Raw genomic sequence first — 14,048 nt, forward strand, 5'->3', positions numbered from 1 at the left:
CCAGTGAAGGGAAGGTGGCACGATGAAGGCGGGGAGGCCAGAGCCGAAAGTGAAAGAACCAACCCAAGCTATTCCAACCGGCACAGCTCAGCAGAGAGCGACTGTGGGGCCGGGGGGTGAGGGCAAGAGACAGAAAAGAGCTGGGAATCGGGCAAGGCGGGGCGGGAGGTGGGCAGTCAACTGATTTATCTGCAACGCCTGGCTGCAACTTCTGGGAAGGAGCTCACGACAGCTGCCGAAAGTGCAAAATATACGCCTCGAACCGGAGCCCTTAGGGTGGGAGACGAGCAGAGAGGTCAGGAATAGGGAATGCACCGGGACACCTATTCTTCTGTCGATTAATTTCAAAGAGGAAGCTTTAAATGATATTTCTTACAGTTCCATGAAGAAATGGGGGCTGGGCTGTTCTGTGCTGGGGCATGTGCCAAGAAGTTGCGGGGGGAGGGTGCTTTTGGTTTTCTTTCATGGTATTTAAGCGCTTACTATGTGTCAAGCACCGTTCTAAGCCCTGGGGGAGATCAATCGAGACTGATCTCTTACTGTTCTGTAGATCCGAGTGGAGCGAGCACAGGCCTGGGAGTCTGAAGGAGCTGAATTCGAATCCCGGCTCTCCCGGTTGCTTCCTGGGGGGACCTTGGGCAAGTCACCCAACTTCTCTGCGCCTTAGTTTCCTCAATCGTAAAATGTGGATGCCTCTTCTCCCGCCTATTTAGACCGTGAGCCCCAAGTGGGACAGGGATCTTGCCCGACCTAATTAACGTGTTCCTAGCCCAGTGCTTAGAACAGCGTTTGACCTAGTAAGCGCTCAACAAATACCATTAAAAAAACTGCTTGAAAAGCAGTACGGCCTAGCAGGAAGAGCCCGGGCCCAGGAATCGGAGGGCCTGGGTTCTAATTCCGGCTCTGCCACTTGCCTGCTGGGTGGCTTCGGGCAAGTCACTTCACTTCTCTGTCCCTCAATTTCCTCAGTTGTAAAATGAGGATGCGATACCTGTTCTCCCGCCTACTTACGTGAGCCCCACGTGGGATAGGGCCTGTGCCCAGATCTGATTAACTCGTATCCGCATCACCTCGTAGAACATTGCCTGACACACACCGAACGCTTAACAAATATCATACCGGAAAAAAAAAGGGCCAAAAGCCCAATAGAGAAGGGAGTGAGAATCGAGGGCCAGGACAATTCGAGCCCCGGTTCTTTCAATACAATAAATTTTCATTTTAGAGACTGGGGAGCTAAGATCCAGACATAACCCATCCCCCACCCACAAGCTGCACGTCAGCATGGCGTAGTGGGTAGAGTACAGGCCTGGGAGACGGAAGGTCATGGGTTCTAATCCCGGTTCCACCACTTGTCTGCTGAGTGGCCCCGGGCAAGTCACTTCACTTCTCGGGGCCTCATTTACCTCGTCTGTAAAACGGGGATTGAGACAGCGAGCCCCACGTGGGACAGGGACCGTATCCCGATCGGCTTGCATCCACCCCACCGCCTGGTACAGTACCTGCCACTCGGTAAGTGCGTATCAAATACCACAGTTATTACGATGATTAGAAAAACAGAAGATATGACCTTGAGGGGACGTCACCGAGCTCCTAGGCCCCCGAGCGCTATATAAATCACATCTTCTCCAAAAGGCCTTCCCCAACTAAGTCTGCATCTCTGCTACTTCCTCTCCTTTCTGTGTCATCCATATACTTGGGTCTGCAACCTTCAAACGCTTGATATTGACCCCACCCCCGGCCCCACGTCGCTTATGTACGTATCCACAATTTATTTTAACGTCTGTCTCCCCCGCTAGACTGCAAGTTCCTTCCAGTTCTGTTTCATCACACTCTCCCGAGTGCTTAGTACAGTGCCCGGCACTCAGGAGGTGCTAAATGAATACCACCGATTGATACGAAACCTTACGGTTCCCAATTCCCTTTCTTAAAAAATGGGTGATGCCACCAGCAACTGGAAAACACAAATGATTCATCTCAGTGGCTCCGAAAAAGCCTAAGGAACATTCAGACGCCCTCTGTTTGGAATGCATATTAAAATGGTGGGTTTGGCTGAAAATCGCGGCTACGAAGGTAAATAATTTCCTCGCTCTTTGGATTTTGTATCCCCGAATGATGAAATGAAGGGTTGATCATTGGTTGCCATTTAATTATACTTGGGGCAATGGAACATTCCAGTCGTTCTCCAGCCCGACAGCACGGCGAGTAATTCAATAGCATTTATTGAGCTCTTACTATGTGCAGAGCACTGTACTAAGCGCTTGGAGTGTACAAATCGGTAACAGATAGAGACGGTCCCTGCCCTCTGACGGGCTCACGGTCTAATCGGGGGAGACGGACAGACAAGGACGACGGCGATAAACAGAATCGAGGGGATGAACATCTCATTAAAACAATAGCAGATGAATAGAATCAAGGTGATGTACATCTCATTAACAAAATAAATAGAGTGATGAAGATATATACAGTTGAACGGACGAGCACGGTGCCGAGGGGAGGGGGAGAGGGGGAGGAGCAGAGGGAAAGGGGGGGAAAGAGGGTTTAGCTGAGGGGAGGTGGAAGAGAGGGAGCAGAGGGAAAAGGGGGAGCTCAGTCTGGGAAGGCCTCTGGGAGGAGGTGAGCTCTAAGTAGGGTTTTGAAGAGGGGAAGAGAATTAGTTTGGCGGAGTAATTCACCCGATTGTGACTTAATGTTTTATTGGAACAATCAAACGCGTCCGCGTCTTACGCTGAAATGAGTACGCTGCCTGAGTGCAGTGCGGAAAGAATCCCAGCGACAATCAGGCTAGTTTTAAGACTTCTCTCACCATCGTACCTATCCCGTCAAAAATTTCATGCAGCGGGGCTTTGCACATGAAGGCACAGGTAGTCACTATCTTGTTAGCAACGTCGACGTGGGATTCGCTCACATCTTTACACACGTGTCTGCACCCAAGCTCTTTTATCGCAGTAGCCGTCTCGGCATCGGGGAACCTACGAACGAGAAGAGAGATCTGATTCAGGAGAAAGAATATCACTCTGAGGCATTCTAGCGGCAGGGTACAGCGATAGGGGATCGCAGGCTCAGGCTACTGCATAAAGAAAATGCTCTCTTCTCTGAAAAACACCCAAGAAATCTCCTCCAGTCTGAGCCGTGAAATCAAGCATCCTCCGCGGCCGCTGACGAAAGCCTCCGTGGAAACCGCCGACCTCCCCCGCCGCCGTCGAGGGTCACGGCACGCTCCGCGTAGGCCGGGATGGAGATCGAAGTTGCTCCCACCCGCACCCACGGCAAGAGGCCTCCGCAGAACCCCGGGAAGACCGGTGGCTGCCGCCGTTAATAATGACTGTGGTACTTGTTAAGCGCTTACTATTTGCCAGGCGCCGTTCTAAGCACCGGGGTAGATATAAGCTAATCAGGTCGGACACAAAATGTCCCACATGGGGCTCACGGTCCTAATCGCCATTTTACGGATGAGGGAACGGAGGCACGGAAAAGGTAAACGACTTGCCCAAGGTGACACGGCAGAGCTGGGACTAGAACCCAGAACCTTCTGACTCTCGGGCTCGTGCTCTATCCACTAGGCAAGGTTACTTCATCTGCAGCACAGCTGTTCAAGTCAATTCAATAGTATTTATTGAGCGCTTACTATGTGCAGAGCACCGTACTAAGCGCTTGGAATGAACAAGTCGCCAACAGATAGAGACGGTCCCCGCCGTCTGACGGGCTCACGGTCTGATCGGGGGAGACGGACGGACGAGAACGATGGTGATAAATAGAGTCGAGGGGAAGAACGTCTCGTAAAAACCGATGGCGACTAAATAGAATCGAGGCGATGTACATCTCATTAACAAAATAAATAGGGTGATGAAGATATATACAGTCGAGCGGACGAGTACGGTGCCGAGGGGATGGGAAGGGAGGGGGGGAGGAGCAGAGGGAAAGGGGGGAAAAGAGGGTCAAGCTGCGGAGAGGTGAAGGGGGGCGGTAGAGGGAGTAGAGGGAGAAGAGGAGCTCAGTCTGGGAAGGCCTCTCGGAGGAGGTGAGTTTTAAGTAGGGTTTTGAAGAGGGGAAGAAAAATCAGTCTGGTGGAGGTGAGGGAGGGCGTTCCGGGACCGCGGGAGGACGTGGCCCGGGGGTCGACGGCGGGACGGGCGAGACCGGGGGACGGCGAGGAGGTGGGCGGCGGAGGAGCGGAGCGTGCGGGGTGGGCGGTGGAAAGAGAGAAGGGAGGGGCAAGGCGACGGAGAGCCTCGAAGCCTAGAGTGAGGAGTTTTTGTTTGGAGCGGAGGTCGACAGGCAACCGCTGGAGTTGTTTAAGAAGGGGGGTGACACGCCCGGATCGTTTCTGCGGGAAGATGAGCCGGGCGGCGGAGTGAAGAATAGACCGGAGCGGGGCGAGAGAGGAGGAAGGGAGGTCGGAGAGAAGGCCGACACGGTAGTCTAGCCGGGATATAACGAGACCCCGTAGCAGTAAGGTGGCCGTCTGGGTGGAGAGGAGAGGGCGGATCTCGGCGATATCGTAAAGGTGAGACCGGCAGGTCTCGGTAACGGATAGGACGCGTGGGGTGAACGAGAGAGACGAGTCAAGGACGACACCGAGATCGCGGGCCCGAGAGACGGGAAGGACCGTCGTGCCGTCCACGGTGATAGGGAAGTCCGGGAGAGGACCGGGTTCGGGAGGGAAGATGAGGAGCTCAGTCCTGCTCGTGTTGAGTTTTAGGCGGCGGGCCGACATCCGGGCGGAGACGTCCCGGAGGCGGGAGGAGATGCGAGCCCGAAGGGAGGGGGAGAGGACGGGGGCGGAGATGTAGATCTGCGTGTCATCTGCGTAGAGATGGTTGCTGTTGCTGTGGCTACGGGCGCGACCTGACCCCCGAGCCGCGGGGAGCCTGAAATTCTGCTCCTGTAGCCACAGCACCTACTGATTTGGGAGTATTTGTCCGTGTTGTCTTTGAATATTTCATCTTTCCTGGTGTGTCTCTCTCCGATCCCTTCTTTCCACTTGGATGCTGAGGCCCCCGAGGAACAGAGACTGTGTCTAATTCCCACCTTGGTAATCAATCAACCAGGTGCATTTACTGAGCGCTTACTATGTGCAAAGCCGTTAATATGAATAAATAAATTACAGATATATACAGATATATACGTATGCACTGTGGGGATGGGAGGGAGGATGACTGGAGAAGCCAGTAAGACAAGCAGCGTGTCTCAGCGGAAAGAGCCCGGGCTTGGGAGTCAGAGGTCATGGGTTCGAATCCCGGCTCCGCCGCTCGTCAGCTGTGTGACCGTGGGCGAGTCACTTAACTTCTCTGTGCTCGGTTACCTCATCTGTAAAATGGGGATTAAAACTGTGAGCCCCACGTGGGACAACCTGATCACCTTGTTTCCCCCAGAGCTTAGAACAGTGCTTTGCACAGAGTAAGTGCTTAACAAATACCACCATTTATTTTATTTATTTTTTTGTAAATAGGGACGAAGACTGTGAGCCCTACGTGGGATAATCTGATCGCCTTGTATCTACCCCACATAGTAAGCGCTTAACAAATACCACCATTTATTTTTTTGTAAATAGGGACGAAGACAGTGAGCCCTACGTGGGATAATCTGATCACCTTGTATCTACCCCACAGAGTAAGCGCTTAACAAACGCCAACATCATTATTAAGTAAGAGTGGCACAGAGGGAGTGGGAGAAGAGGCGAGGAGGACGCAGTCAGGGAAGGCTTCTTGGAGGAGACAGACCTTCGGTCCGGCTCTGAAGCGGGAGAGAGCAATTACCTGTCTATGCTGCCCCCCTCTTGGAATAACTATCGTCTGCTCACTAGCCGGAGGCTTTAAGTCGTCTCCTTACCTTCCGTCCACATCTTTATCGTAACCGACTGTGACTTCGCAGCCTGGGAAGATTTTGGCTACGAGCACTGGAGAGATACAGCACAGGCCCATGGGTTTCTTGGCACTGTGGAAGGCTTGAAGGGTTGACTTCACGACACTGTTGATGGTGCAGTCTTTGCCATCCACAGCCCAGGAACACAAGTTCTTTGCTACGCCAAATCCGCCTTCAAAGACAAAGACACCGAGATCACTAAAGAAGGCAACTAACAATAAAAACGCACGTAAGCGCTTTTTTTTTTTAAGGTATCTGTCACGTGCTTACGACGTGTCAAACACTGCTCTATGTGCTGGGGTAGATACAAGTCCGGGTCCCACATAGCAAAAACGATTCCCCCTCCTCTCAGCAGTGCCCCCGTCCCGCAGAGCAAAAACGATTCTCCCTCCTCTCAGCAATGCCCCGCCAGAATAGCAAACGTAAGAGATTCAGAAAAAGCAGACAATCGGCTCAGAGTGCCGCAGGGGAGTCACACCGCTATACTCGAAATATTAACGGCATAAAGGAGTCGTCCAAGTAACGTGTCCATCTTACAGAGTAACTTTCCCCTTGGATGTCTAGAATTCTTAAAATCCAATTAAAGGGAAAACAACCGATCGATCCATCGATGGTATTTACTGGGCATCTACTGTACGCAGAGTGCGGTACTAAGCACTCGGGAGAGGGCAATACAACAGGCTTGGCAGGCGTTTTTCCTGCCCGCAACGAGCTTAGAGGTGACGGGGGTGGGAGAAAAGGAGTCTGAGGCCAGAAGGAGGATGGGGAAAAGGGCAGGCAGTGAGATAGAAAAGATCGGGGCACAGTGAATAAACGGGTACCAGAAAAGCCAAGTGTGAGGGCTGGGCTTAGCAGCTCGGTGAGGTAGGTACGAGGCGGCCAGCTGAGTGCTCACAAGCCAACGGTAAGGAGCTTTTGTTTGATATGGAAGCGCCACGGCTTAGTGGACAGAACACGGGCCTGGGAGTCAGAAGGACCTGGGTTCTAATCCCGGCCCCGCCACGTGTCCGCTGTGTGACCTTGGACAAAGTCACTTCACTGAGCCTCAATTACTCATCTGTAAAACGGGGATTAAGACCGTGAGCCTCATGTGGGACAGGGATCGGGTCCAAAATGATTAACCTGTATCTACCCCAGCGCTTAGAACAGTGCTCGGCCCATAGTAAGCCCTTAACGAGTAACATAATTATGAATTATTATTATTAAATAGGTGGGCAACAGTTAGGATTATACATTTGGTTTTTTTTAAGCCAATTTACCAGGTAAAATGACAGCATCAAATTCACTGACTTTCAGATCCGCTAAATCCTGAATCTCGCCTCGTGCGATTCTGGCGCTTTCCACCAACACGTTCCTTTTCTCATCCGTTGGGCTTCCTCTGAGGTGATCGACTACGTGCATCTGCTCTACATCAGGGGCAAATATTTTGACCTGAAAAGAGAAAAGGTTAATAGCTGTAACGGTCGGGTCTGTTCTTTTTCACCTATGAAAAGAAGTCAAAAATAAACATTTCGATGGGAAAATATGCTTCAGGATAACTACATGGGCTCCAGGGGCTGAGCTAAGCAGGAAAACAATGTGGTCTAGTGGTGTGCTCGTTCACTCGATTGTATATATTTTCATTACCCTATTTATTTGGTTAATGAGATGTACATCACCTTGATTCTATTTACTGCTATTGTTTTAATGAGATGTTCATCCCCTCGATTCTATTTATTGCTATTGTTTTTGTCTGTCGTTCTCCCCCGATTAGACCGTGAGCCCGTCAATGGGCAGGGACTGTCTCTATCTGTTGCCGATTTGTCCATTCCAAGCGCTTAGTATAGTGCTCTGCACATAGTAAGCGCTCAATAAATACTATTGAATGAATGAATGAAATAATAATTACAGCGTTTGTTAAGTGCTTACTATATGTCAGGCACCGTATTAAGCGCCGGGGTGAATGCAAGCAAATTGGGTTGGATAGCATGGCTCAGTGGACAGAGCCTGGGCTTGGGGGTCAGAGGTCTTGGGTTCAAATCCCAGCTCCGCCACTTGTCAGCTGGGTGACTTTGGGCAAGTCACTTCTCTGGGCCTCAGTTCCCTCATCTGTAAAATGGGGATTAAGACCGTGAGCCCCTTGTGGGACAACCTGATTCATTCATTCAATAGTATTTATTGAGCGCTTACTATGTGCAGAGCACCGTACTAAGCGCTTGAAATGAACAAGTGGGCAACAGATAGAGACGGTCCCCGCCGTCTGACGGGCTCTCGGTCTGATCGGGGGAGACGGACGGACGAGAACGATGGCGATAAATAGAGTCGAGGGGAAGAACGTCTCGTAAAAACCGATGGCGACTAAATAGAATCGAGGCGATGTACACCTCATTAACAAAATGAATAGGGTGATGAAGATATATACAGTCGAGGGGACGAGTACAGTGCCGAGGGGATGGGAAGGGAGAGGGGGAGGAGCAGAGGGAGATGGGGGGAAAAGAGAGTCAAGCTGCAAAGAGGTGAAGGGGGGGCGGTAGAGGGAGTAGAGGGAGAAGGGGAGCTCAGTCTGGGAAGGCCTCTCGGAGGAGGTGAGTTTTAAGTAGGGTTTTGAAGAGGGGAAGAGAATCAGTCTGGCGGAGGTGAGGAGGGAGGGCGTTCCGGGACCGCGGGAGGACGCGGCCCGGGGGTCGACGGCGGGACGGGCGAGACCGGGGGACGGCGAGGAGGTGGGCGGCGGAGGAGCAGAGCGTGCGGGGTGGGTGGTGGAAAGAGAGAAGGGAGGAGAGGTAGGAAGGGGCAAGGTGATGGAGAGCCTTGAAGCCTAGAGTGAGGAGTTTTTGTTTGGAGCGGAGGTCGATAGGCAACCACTGGAGTTGTTTAAGAAGGGGGGTGACACGCCCGGATCGTTTCTGCGGGAAGATGAGCCGGGTGGCGGAGTGAAGAATAGACTGGAGCGGGGCGAGAGAGGAGGAAGGGAGGTCAGAGAGAAGGCCGACACGGTAGTCCAGCCGGGATATAACGAGAGCCCGTAATAGTAAGGTAGCCGTTTGGGTGGAGAGGAAAGGGCGGATCTTGGCGATATTGTAGAGGTGAAACCGGCAGGTCTCGGTAACGGATAGGATGGGTTCGATTCCCAGCTCTGCCACTTGTCGGCTGTGTGACTGTGGGCGAGTCACTTCACTTCTCTGGGCCTCAGTTCCCTCATCTGTAAAATGGGGATGAAGACGGTGAGCCTCACGTGGGACGACCTGATGACCCTGGATCTCCCCCAGTGCGTAGAACAGTGCTCTGCACAGAGTAAGCGTTTAACGAATACCAGCATTACTATTAATGACTATCCCAGGCACATCCAAGGCCTAGGAGACGCAACCACGTCGAGGCCCCGCCCCCAGGAGGAGGCCCCGCCCCCACGCCGAGACCACGCCCCCGCCGGGGGACCACGCCCCACGCCGAGGCCCCGCCCTCGTGTCGAGGAGGCCCCGCCCCAGGAGGATGCCACGCCCCCAGGAGGAGACCACGCCCACATCGAGGAGGCCACGCCCCCACGTCGATGAGGCCACGCCCCACGTCGAGACCACGCCCCACGTCGAGGCCCCGCCCCAGGAGGCCACGCCCCCAGGAGGAGACCACGCCCACGTCGATGAGGCCACGCCCCCACGTCGAGGAGACCACGCCCCACGCCGAGGCCCCGCCCTCGTGTCGAGGAGGCCCCGCCCCAGGAGGAGACCACGCCCGCGTCGATGAGGCCACGCCCCCACGTCGAGGAGACCACGCCCCCACGTCGAGGAGACCACGCCCTCACGTCGAGGAGACCACGCCCTCACAGGGCGGCCCCGCCCCCACGACGAGCCCCAGCCCCGCGGGTCCCCGCGCCCCCCCTCAGGCGCCCCGACCTCGGCCCCTCCGCGGCTGAGATGCACCAGGACGGCCGAGGCCTCGTGCAGCTCGCTGCCATCGAGCACCCCGCAGCCCGCCAGGATCACCGCCGCCCGCCGCCGCGCCATGACACCTCCTCCTCCTCCTCCGCCTCCTCCTCCGCCTCCTCCCACAAGCCCCCGCGCGCCGACGGGCACGCGCCCCCGACGCGCGCATGCGCCCTCCCCCCCACCCGCCGCCGCCCTGGAGAGCGCGCCCCCTCCAGGCCGGAGACGGAACGGCAAGGAGGCCTCCCCGCCCCCCCCCCCCCCCCCGAAGTTGCTCAACGCAATAATGATAATAATCAGGTTGGTGTTTGTTAATAATAATGTTGGTATTTGTTAAGCGCTTCCTATGTGCCGAGCACTGTTCTAAGCGCTGGGGGAGACACAGGGGAATCAGGTGGTCCCACGTGAGGCTCACAGTCTTCATCCCCATTTTGCCGATGAGGTCACTGAGGCACAGAGAGGTTAAGTGACTTGCCCACAGTCACACAGCTGACAAGGGGCAGAGCTGGGATTAGAACCATAATAATAATGTTGATGATGATGGCATTTGTTAAGCGCTTACTCTGTGCAGAGCACCGTTCTAAGCGCTGGGGGAGATACAGGGTCATCAGGTGGCCCCACGTGGGGCTCACAGTCTTCATCCCCATTTTCCAGATGAGGTAACTGAGGCCCAGAGAAGTGAAGTGACTTGCCCCCAGTCACACAGCTGACAAGGGGCAGATCTGGGATTCGAACCCATGACCTCTGACTCCCAAGCCCGGGCTTCTTCCACTAAATCCACTAAGGAGTGCAAGCCCCCGCACACATCTACCAAGTCTGCTATATTATAATAATAATAATAATGTTGGTACGCTGGGGGAGATACAGGGTAATCAGGTTGTCCCACGTGAGGCTCACAAGCTTCATCCCCATTTTACAGATGAGGGAACTGAGGCACAGAGAAGTGAAGTGACTCGCCCACAGTCACACAGCCGACAAGTGGCAGAGCCTTAGCTCACTGCTCGGCAAATGGGAAGCTCTCAGTAAATATGATTGATTGATTGATTGATTGATTGAGCGATATGCAATCAGAGATGGTGCCATGACCAATTCCGGGTGGTAAACCAAGTAAACTGCTTATTCGGGGAGATCAGTCGGTCGTTTAATCGCTTAGTACAGTGCTCTGCACATAGTAAGCGCTCAATAAATTCTATTGAATGAATTTATTGAGCACTTACCGTGTGCAGAGCACTATGCTAAGCACTTGGGAGACTACAAGATAAGATGCGTGGTCATGTGGGACTTCCAAAGAATAGCATTTATTGAACACCTAGTGTTATGGAGCACTGGACCCAAGAATAGCATTTATTGAACATCTAATATTACAGAGCACTGTACTGAGCACTTGAGGCGGTATATAAAGTTAATAGACAAAATCCCAGGCTTCTACGATTTTTCCCGGAATCTCACACTAGCTGTCTTCTGCACCAATAAATCAGTGGTATTTAGCATTACAACTAGCAGTGTACTAAGCGCTTAGGAGGATCAACAGACATTCCCAACCTATAATGAGCTTGCAGTCTAGATGTTAATAAGATTTAAATCTATGTACATGTGTGCTGTGGGGTTGGAGGCGGGGAGGTGCACATATCAAATGTCCAGAGATCACAGATTCAAGTGCAGAATAATAATAATAATGATGATAATGTTGGTATTTGTTAAGCGCTTACTATGTGCAGAGCACTGTTCTAAGCGCTGGGGGAGATACAGGGTAAAAAGTGTTGTCTCACGTGAAGCTCACAGTTAATCCCCATTTTACAGATGAGGTACCTGAGGCACAGAGATATGAAGTGACTTGCCCACAGTCACACAGCTGGCAAGTGGCAGAGCCAGAATTCAAACCCATGCCCTCTGACTTCCGAGCCCGGGCTTTTTCCACGCTGCTTCTAAGCAAGAGCAAGCATCTCCGAGGAATCTCCAGTTGAATCTACCTTGCCGCCACTCCATCGTGTCACCTCCACGAAGCCTCGGGGAGGCTACAGCAGCTACCGCTCTAGTACCGGGAGTCAGAGGATCTGGGTTCTAATCCCCCCGGTCACCTGCCCGCTGTGTGCGTCTGCAAGTCAGTTAACCTCTCTGTGCTTCGGAAAAGGAAAATGGAGATGCGTTGCCCGTTCTCCGTTCCCCCTTAGATTGATCTCCATGTGGAACAGGTGCATCCGATCTGATTATTTTATATCTAACCCAGCTCTTAACACAGTTCTCGGCACACAATAAGGGCTTAACAAATACCACAATGATTATTATTATTATTAGTGGCTATTGTGACTTTGGTTGTGAGTGAGAATTTGGAGTCATGAGGAGGTTGAAATTCTGCTCCCTCCAGCCGCAGTGCCCTACCAACCTTTGTTTTTTGTCTCTATGTTGCCGGGTTTTTTTCCCCCAGTTCTCCTTATGTATCTGTTTCCTGTCCCCTCTCCCCCACCTCTTTTTCTTTTTAAATTGTGAACCCTCAAGGGGCAGGGACCTTGTCTAACTCCCAAGGGTATATTCTTTCCCGACACTTAAAAAGTGCTTTTTTAAGAAAGCCCTTGAAAAATACTAAGACCGGCTCCACCACCTGTCAAGTGAAGTGACTTGCCCACATTCACCCAGCTGACAAGTGGCGGAGCTGGGATTAGAACCCATGACCTCTCACTCCCAAGCCCGGCCTCTTCCCACTGAGCCACGCTATCCAATCCGATTTGCTTGCTCTGCCACTTGTGAGCTGTGTGACTGTGGGCAAGTCACTTCACTTCTCTGGGCCTCAGTGACCTCATCTGTAAAATGGGGATTAAAACTGTGAGCCCCACGTGGGACCACCTGATTCCCCCGTATCTCCCCCAGCGCTGAGAACAGTGCTCTGCACATAGTAAACGCTTAACAAATACCAACATTATTGCTACTAAAGGAGCTACTAGCTAGTGGGAGAGACTGACACTAAAATTAACTGTTGGAAGAAAAAGAAGTGGATATGAATTCATTCATTCAATGGTATTTATTGAGCGCTTACTATGTGCAGAGCCCTGTACTAAGCGCTTGGAATGGGCAATCCAGCAACAGAAAGGGACAATCCCTGCCCAATGACCGGCTCACGGTCTGAACGGGGGAGACGAGTTGGGGTTTAAATAGTATGTCGGTATAATAATAATAGTAATAATAATGATGATGGTATTTGTTAAGCACTTACTATGTGCAGAGCACTGTTCTAAGTACTGGGGTTGATACAAGGTAATCAGGTTGTCCCACGTGAGGCTCACAGTCTTCATCCCCATTTTCCAGATGAGGTAATAATAATAATGTTGGTATTTGTTAAGCGCTTACTATGTGCAGAGCACTGTTCTAAGCCCTGGGTTGTCAGGTTGTCCCACGTGAGGCTCACAGTTAATCCCCACTTTACAGATGAGGTAACTGAGGCCCAGAGAAGTGAAGTGACTCGCCCACAGTCACCCAGCTGCCAAGTGGCAGAGCAGGGAGTCGAACCCCTGACCTCTGACTCCGAAGCCCGGGCTCTTTCCACTGAGCCACGCTGCTTCTCTAACCAACCGAGGTACAGGGAACCGAGGGAACCGAGGTACAGGGAAGTGAAGTGACTTGCCCGAAGTGATTAGAACCCACCCCCTGTGCTCTTTCCACGAAGCCACACTGCTTCTCTTAATGTACAGAAGCGCTACAGGTAGTTGTGAGTATAAGCTACGGCTTCCTCCGTCCTGTGGGACTGTGGGCAAGTCACTTCTCTGGGCCTCAGTGACCTCATCTGGAAAATGGGGATGAAGTCTGTGAGCCTCACGTGGGACAACCTGATTCCCCTGTATCTCCCCCAGCGCTTAGAACAGTGCTCTGCACGTAGTAAGCGCTTAACAAATACCAACGTTATTATCGATTAGACCGTAAGCCCTTCAAAGGGCAGGGACCGGCTCTATCTGTTACCGATTCGTCCATTCCAAGCGCTTAGTACAGTGCTCTGCACATAGTAAGCGCTCAATCAATACTACTGAATGAATTATTATTATTTTAGTGTCTGTCTTCAAATCTTCTCTGAAGCCATCCAGTCTCCAAAGGCTGATGGGCTTCAAGAAGCGGGAAACAAGGCCGAGGCGTTTTTTCCTCCTCTGTCTCTGGTCTTTTGTGGTATTTGTGAAGTGCTTATCAGGTGCCGGGCATTGTACTAAACACTGGGGTAGAGAAGGTATAATAAGGTTGGACAAATCGCCTGTCCCACAAGGGGCTCACAGTTTGTCCGTCTCCCCGGATTAGACCGTAAGCCCG

At 52.4% G+C, this 14,048-nt stretch overlaps 1 protein-coding gene across 1 annotated transcript; it reads right to left on the reverse strand.

The window, feature by feature from the left end:
• Positions 1-2,676: 2,676 nt before the first annotated feature.
• LOC100082227 (glutamine amidotransferase-like class 1 domain-containing protein 3A, mitochondrial) lies at positions 2,677-9,874 on the reverse strand. The gene is made up of 4 exons (XM_029082498.1): positions 9,732-9,874; positions 7,122-7,293; positions 5,830-6,034; positions 2,677-2,969 (listed from the first exon to the last, which is right to left on the reverse strand). Exons 1-4 carry the CDS (start codon positions 9,840-9,842, stop codon positions 2,777-2,779), a joined length of 681 nt encoding a protein of 226 aa, XP_028938331.1. The 5' UTR covers positions 9,843-9,874; the 3' UTR covers positions 2,677-2,776.
• Positions 9,875-14,048: the final 4,174 nt, after the last annotated feature.

Source organism: Ornithorhynchus anatinus, chromosome 2, assembly GCF_004115215.2.
Source record: "Ornithorhynchus anatinus isolate Pmale09 chromosome 2, mOrnAna1.pri.v4, whole genome shotgun sequence".
Taxonomy (NCBI): domain Eukaryota; kingdom Metazoa; phylum Chordata; class Mammalia; order Monotremata; family Ornithorhynchidae; genus Ornithorhynchus; species Ornithorhynchus anatinus.

Coding starts and splice junctions, on each gene's coding strand:
- LOC100082227 (XM_029082498.1), bottom strand. CDS start 9,842: ATGGCGCGGCGGCGGGCGGCGGTGATCCTGGCGGGCTGCGGGGTGCTC. Junction 7,294..9,731: donor TCAGCCGCGGAGGGGCCGAG/GTCGGGGCGCCT, acceptor TTCTCTTTTCAG/GTCAAAATATTTGCCCCTGA. Junction 2,970..5,829: donor GATAAAGATGTGGACGGAAG/GTAAGGAGACGA, acceptor TCTCGTTCGTAG/GTTCCCCGATGCCGAGACGG.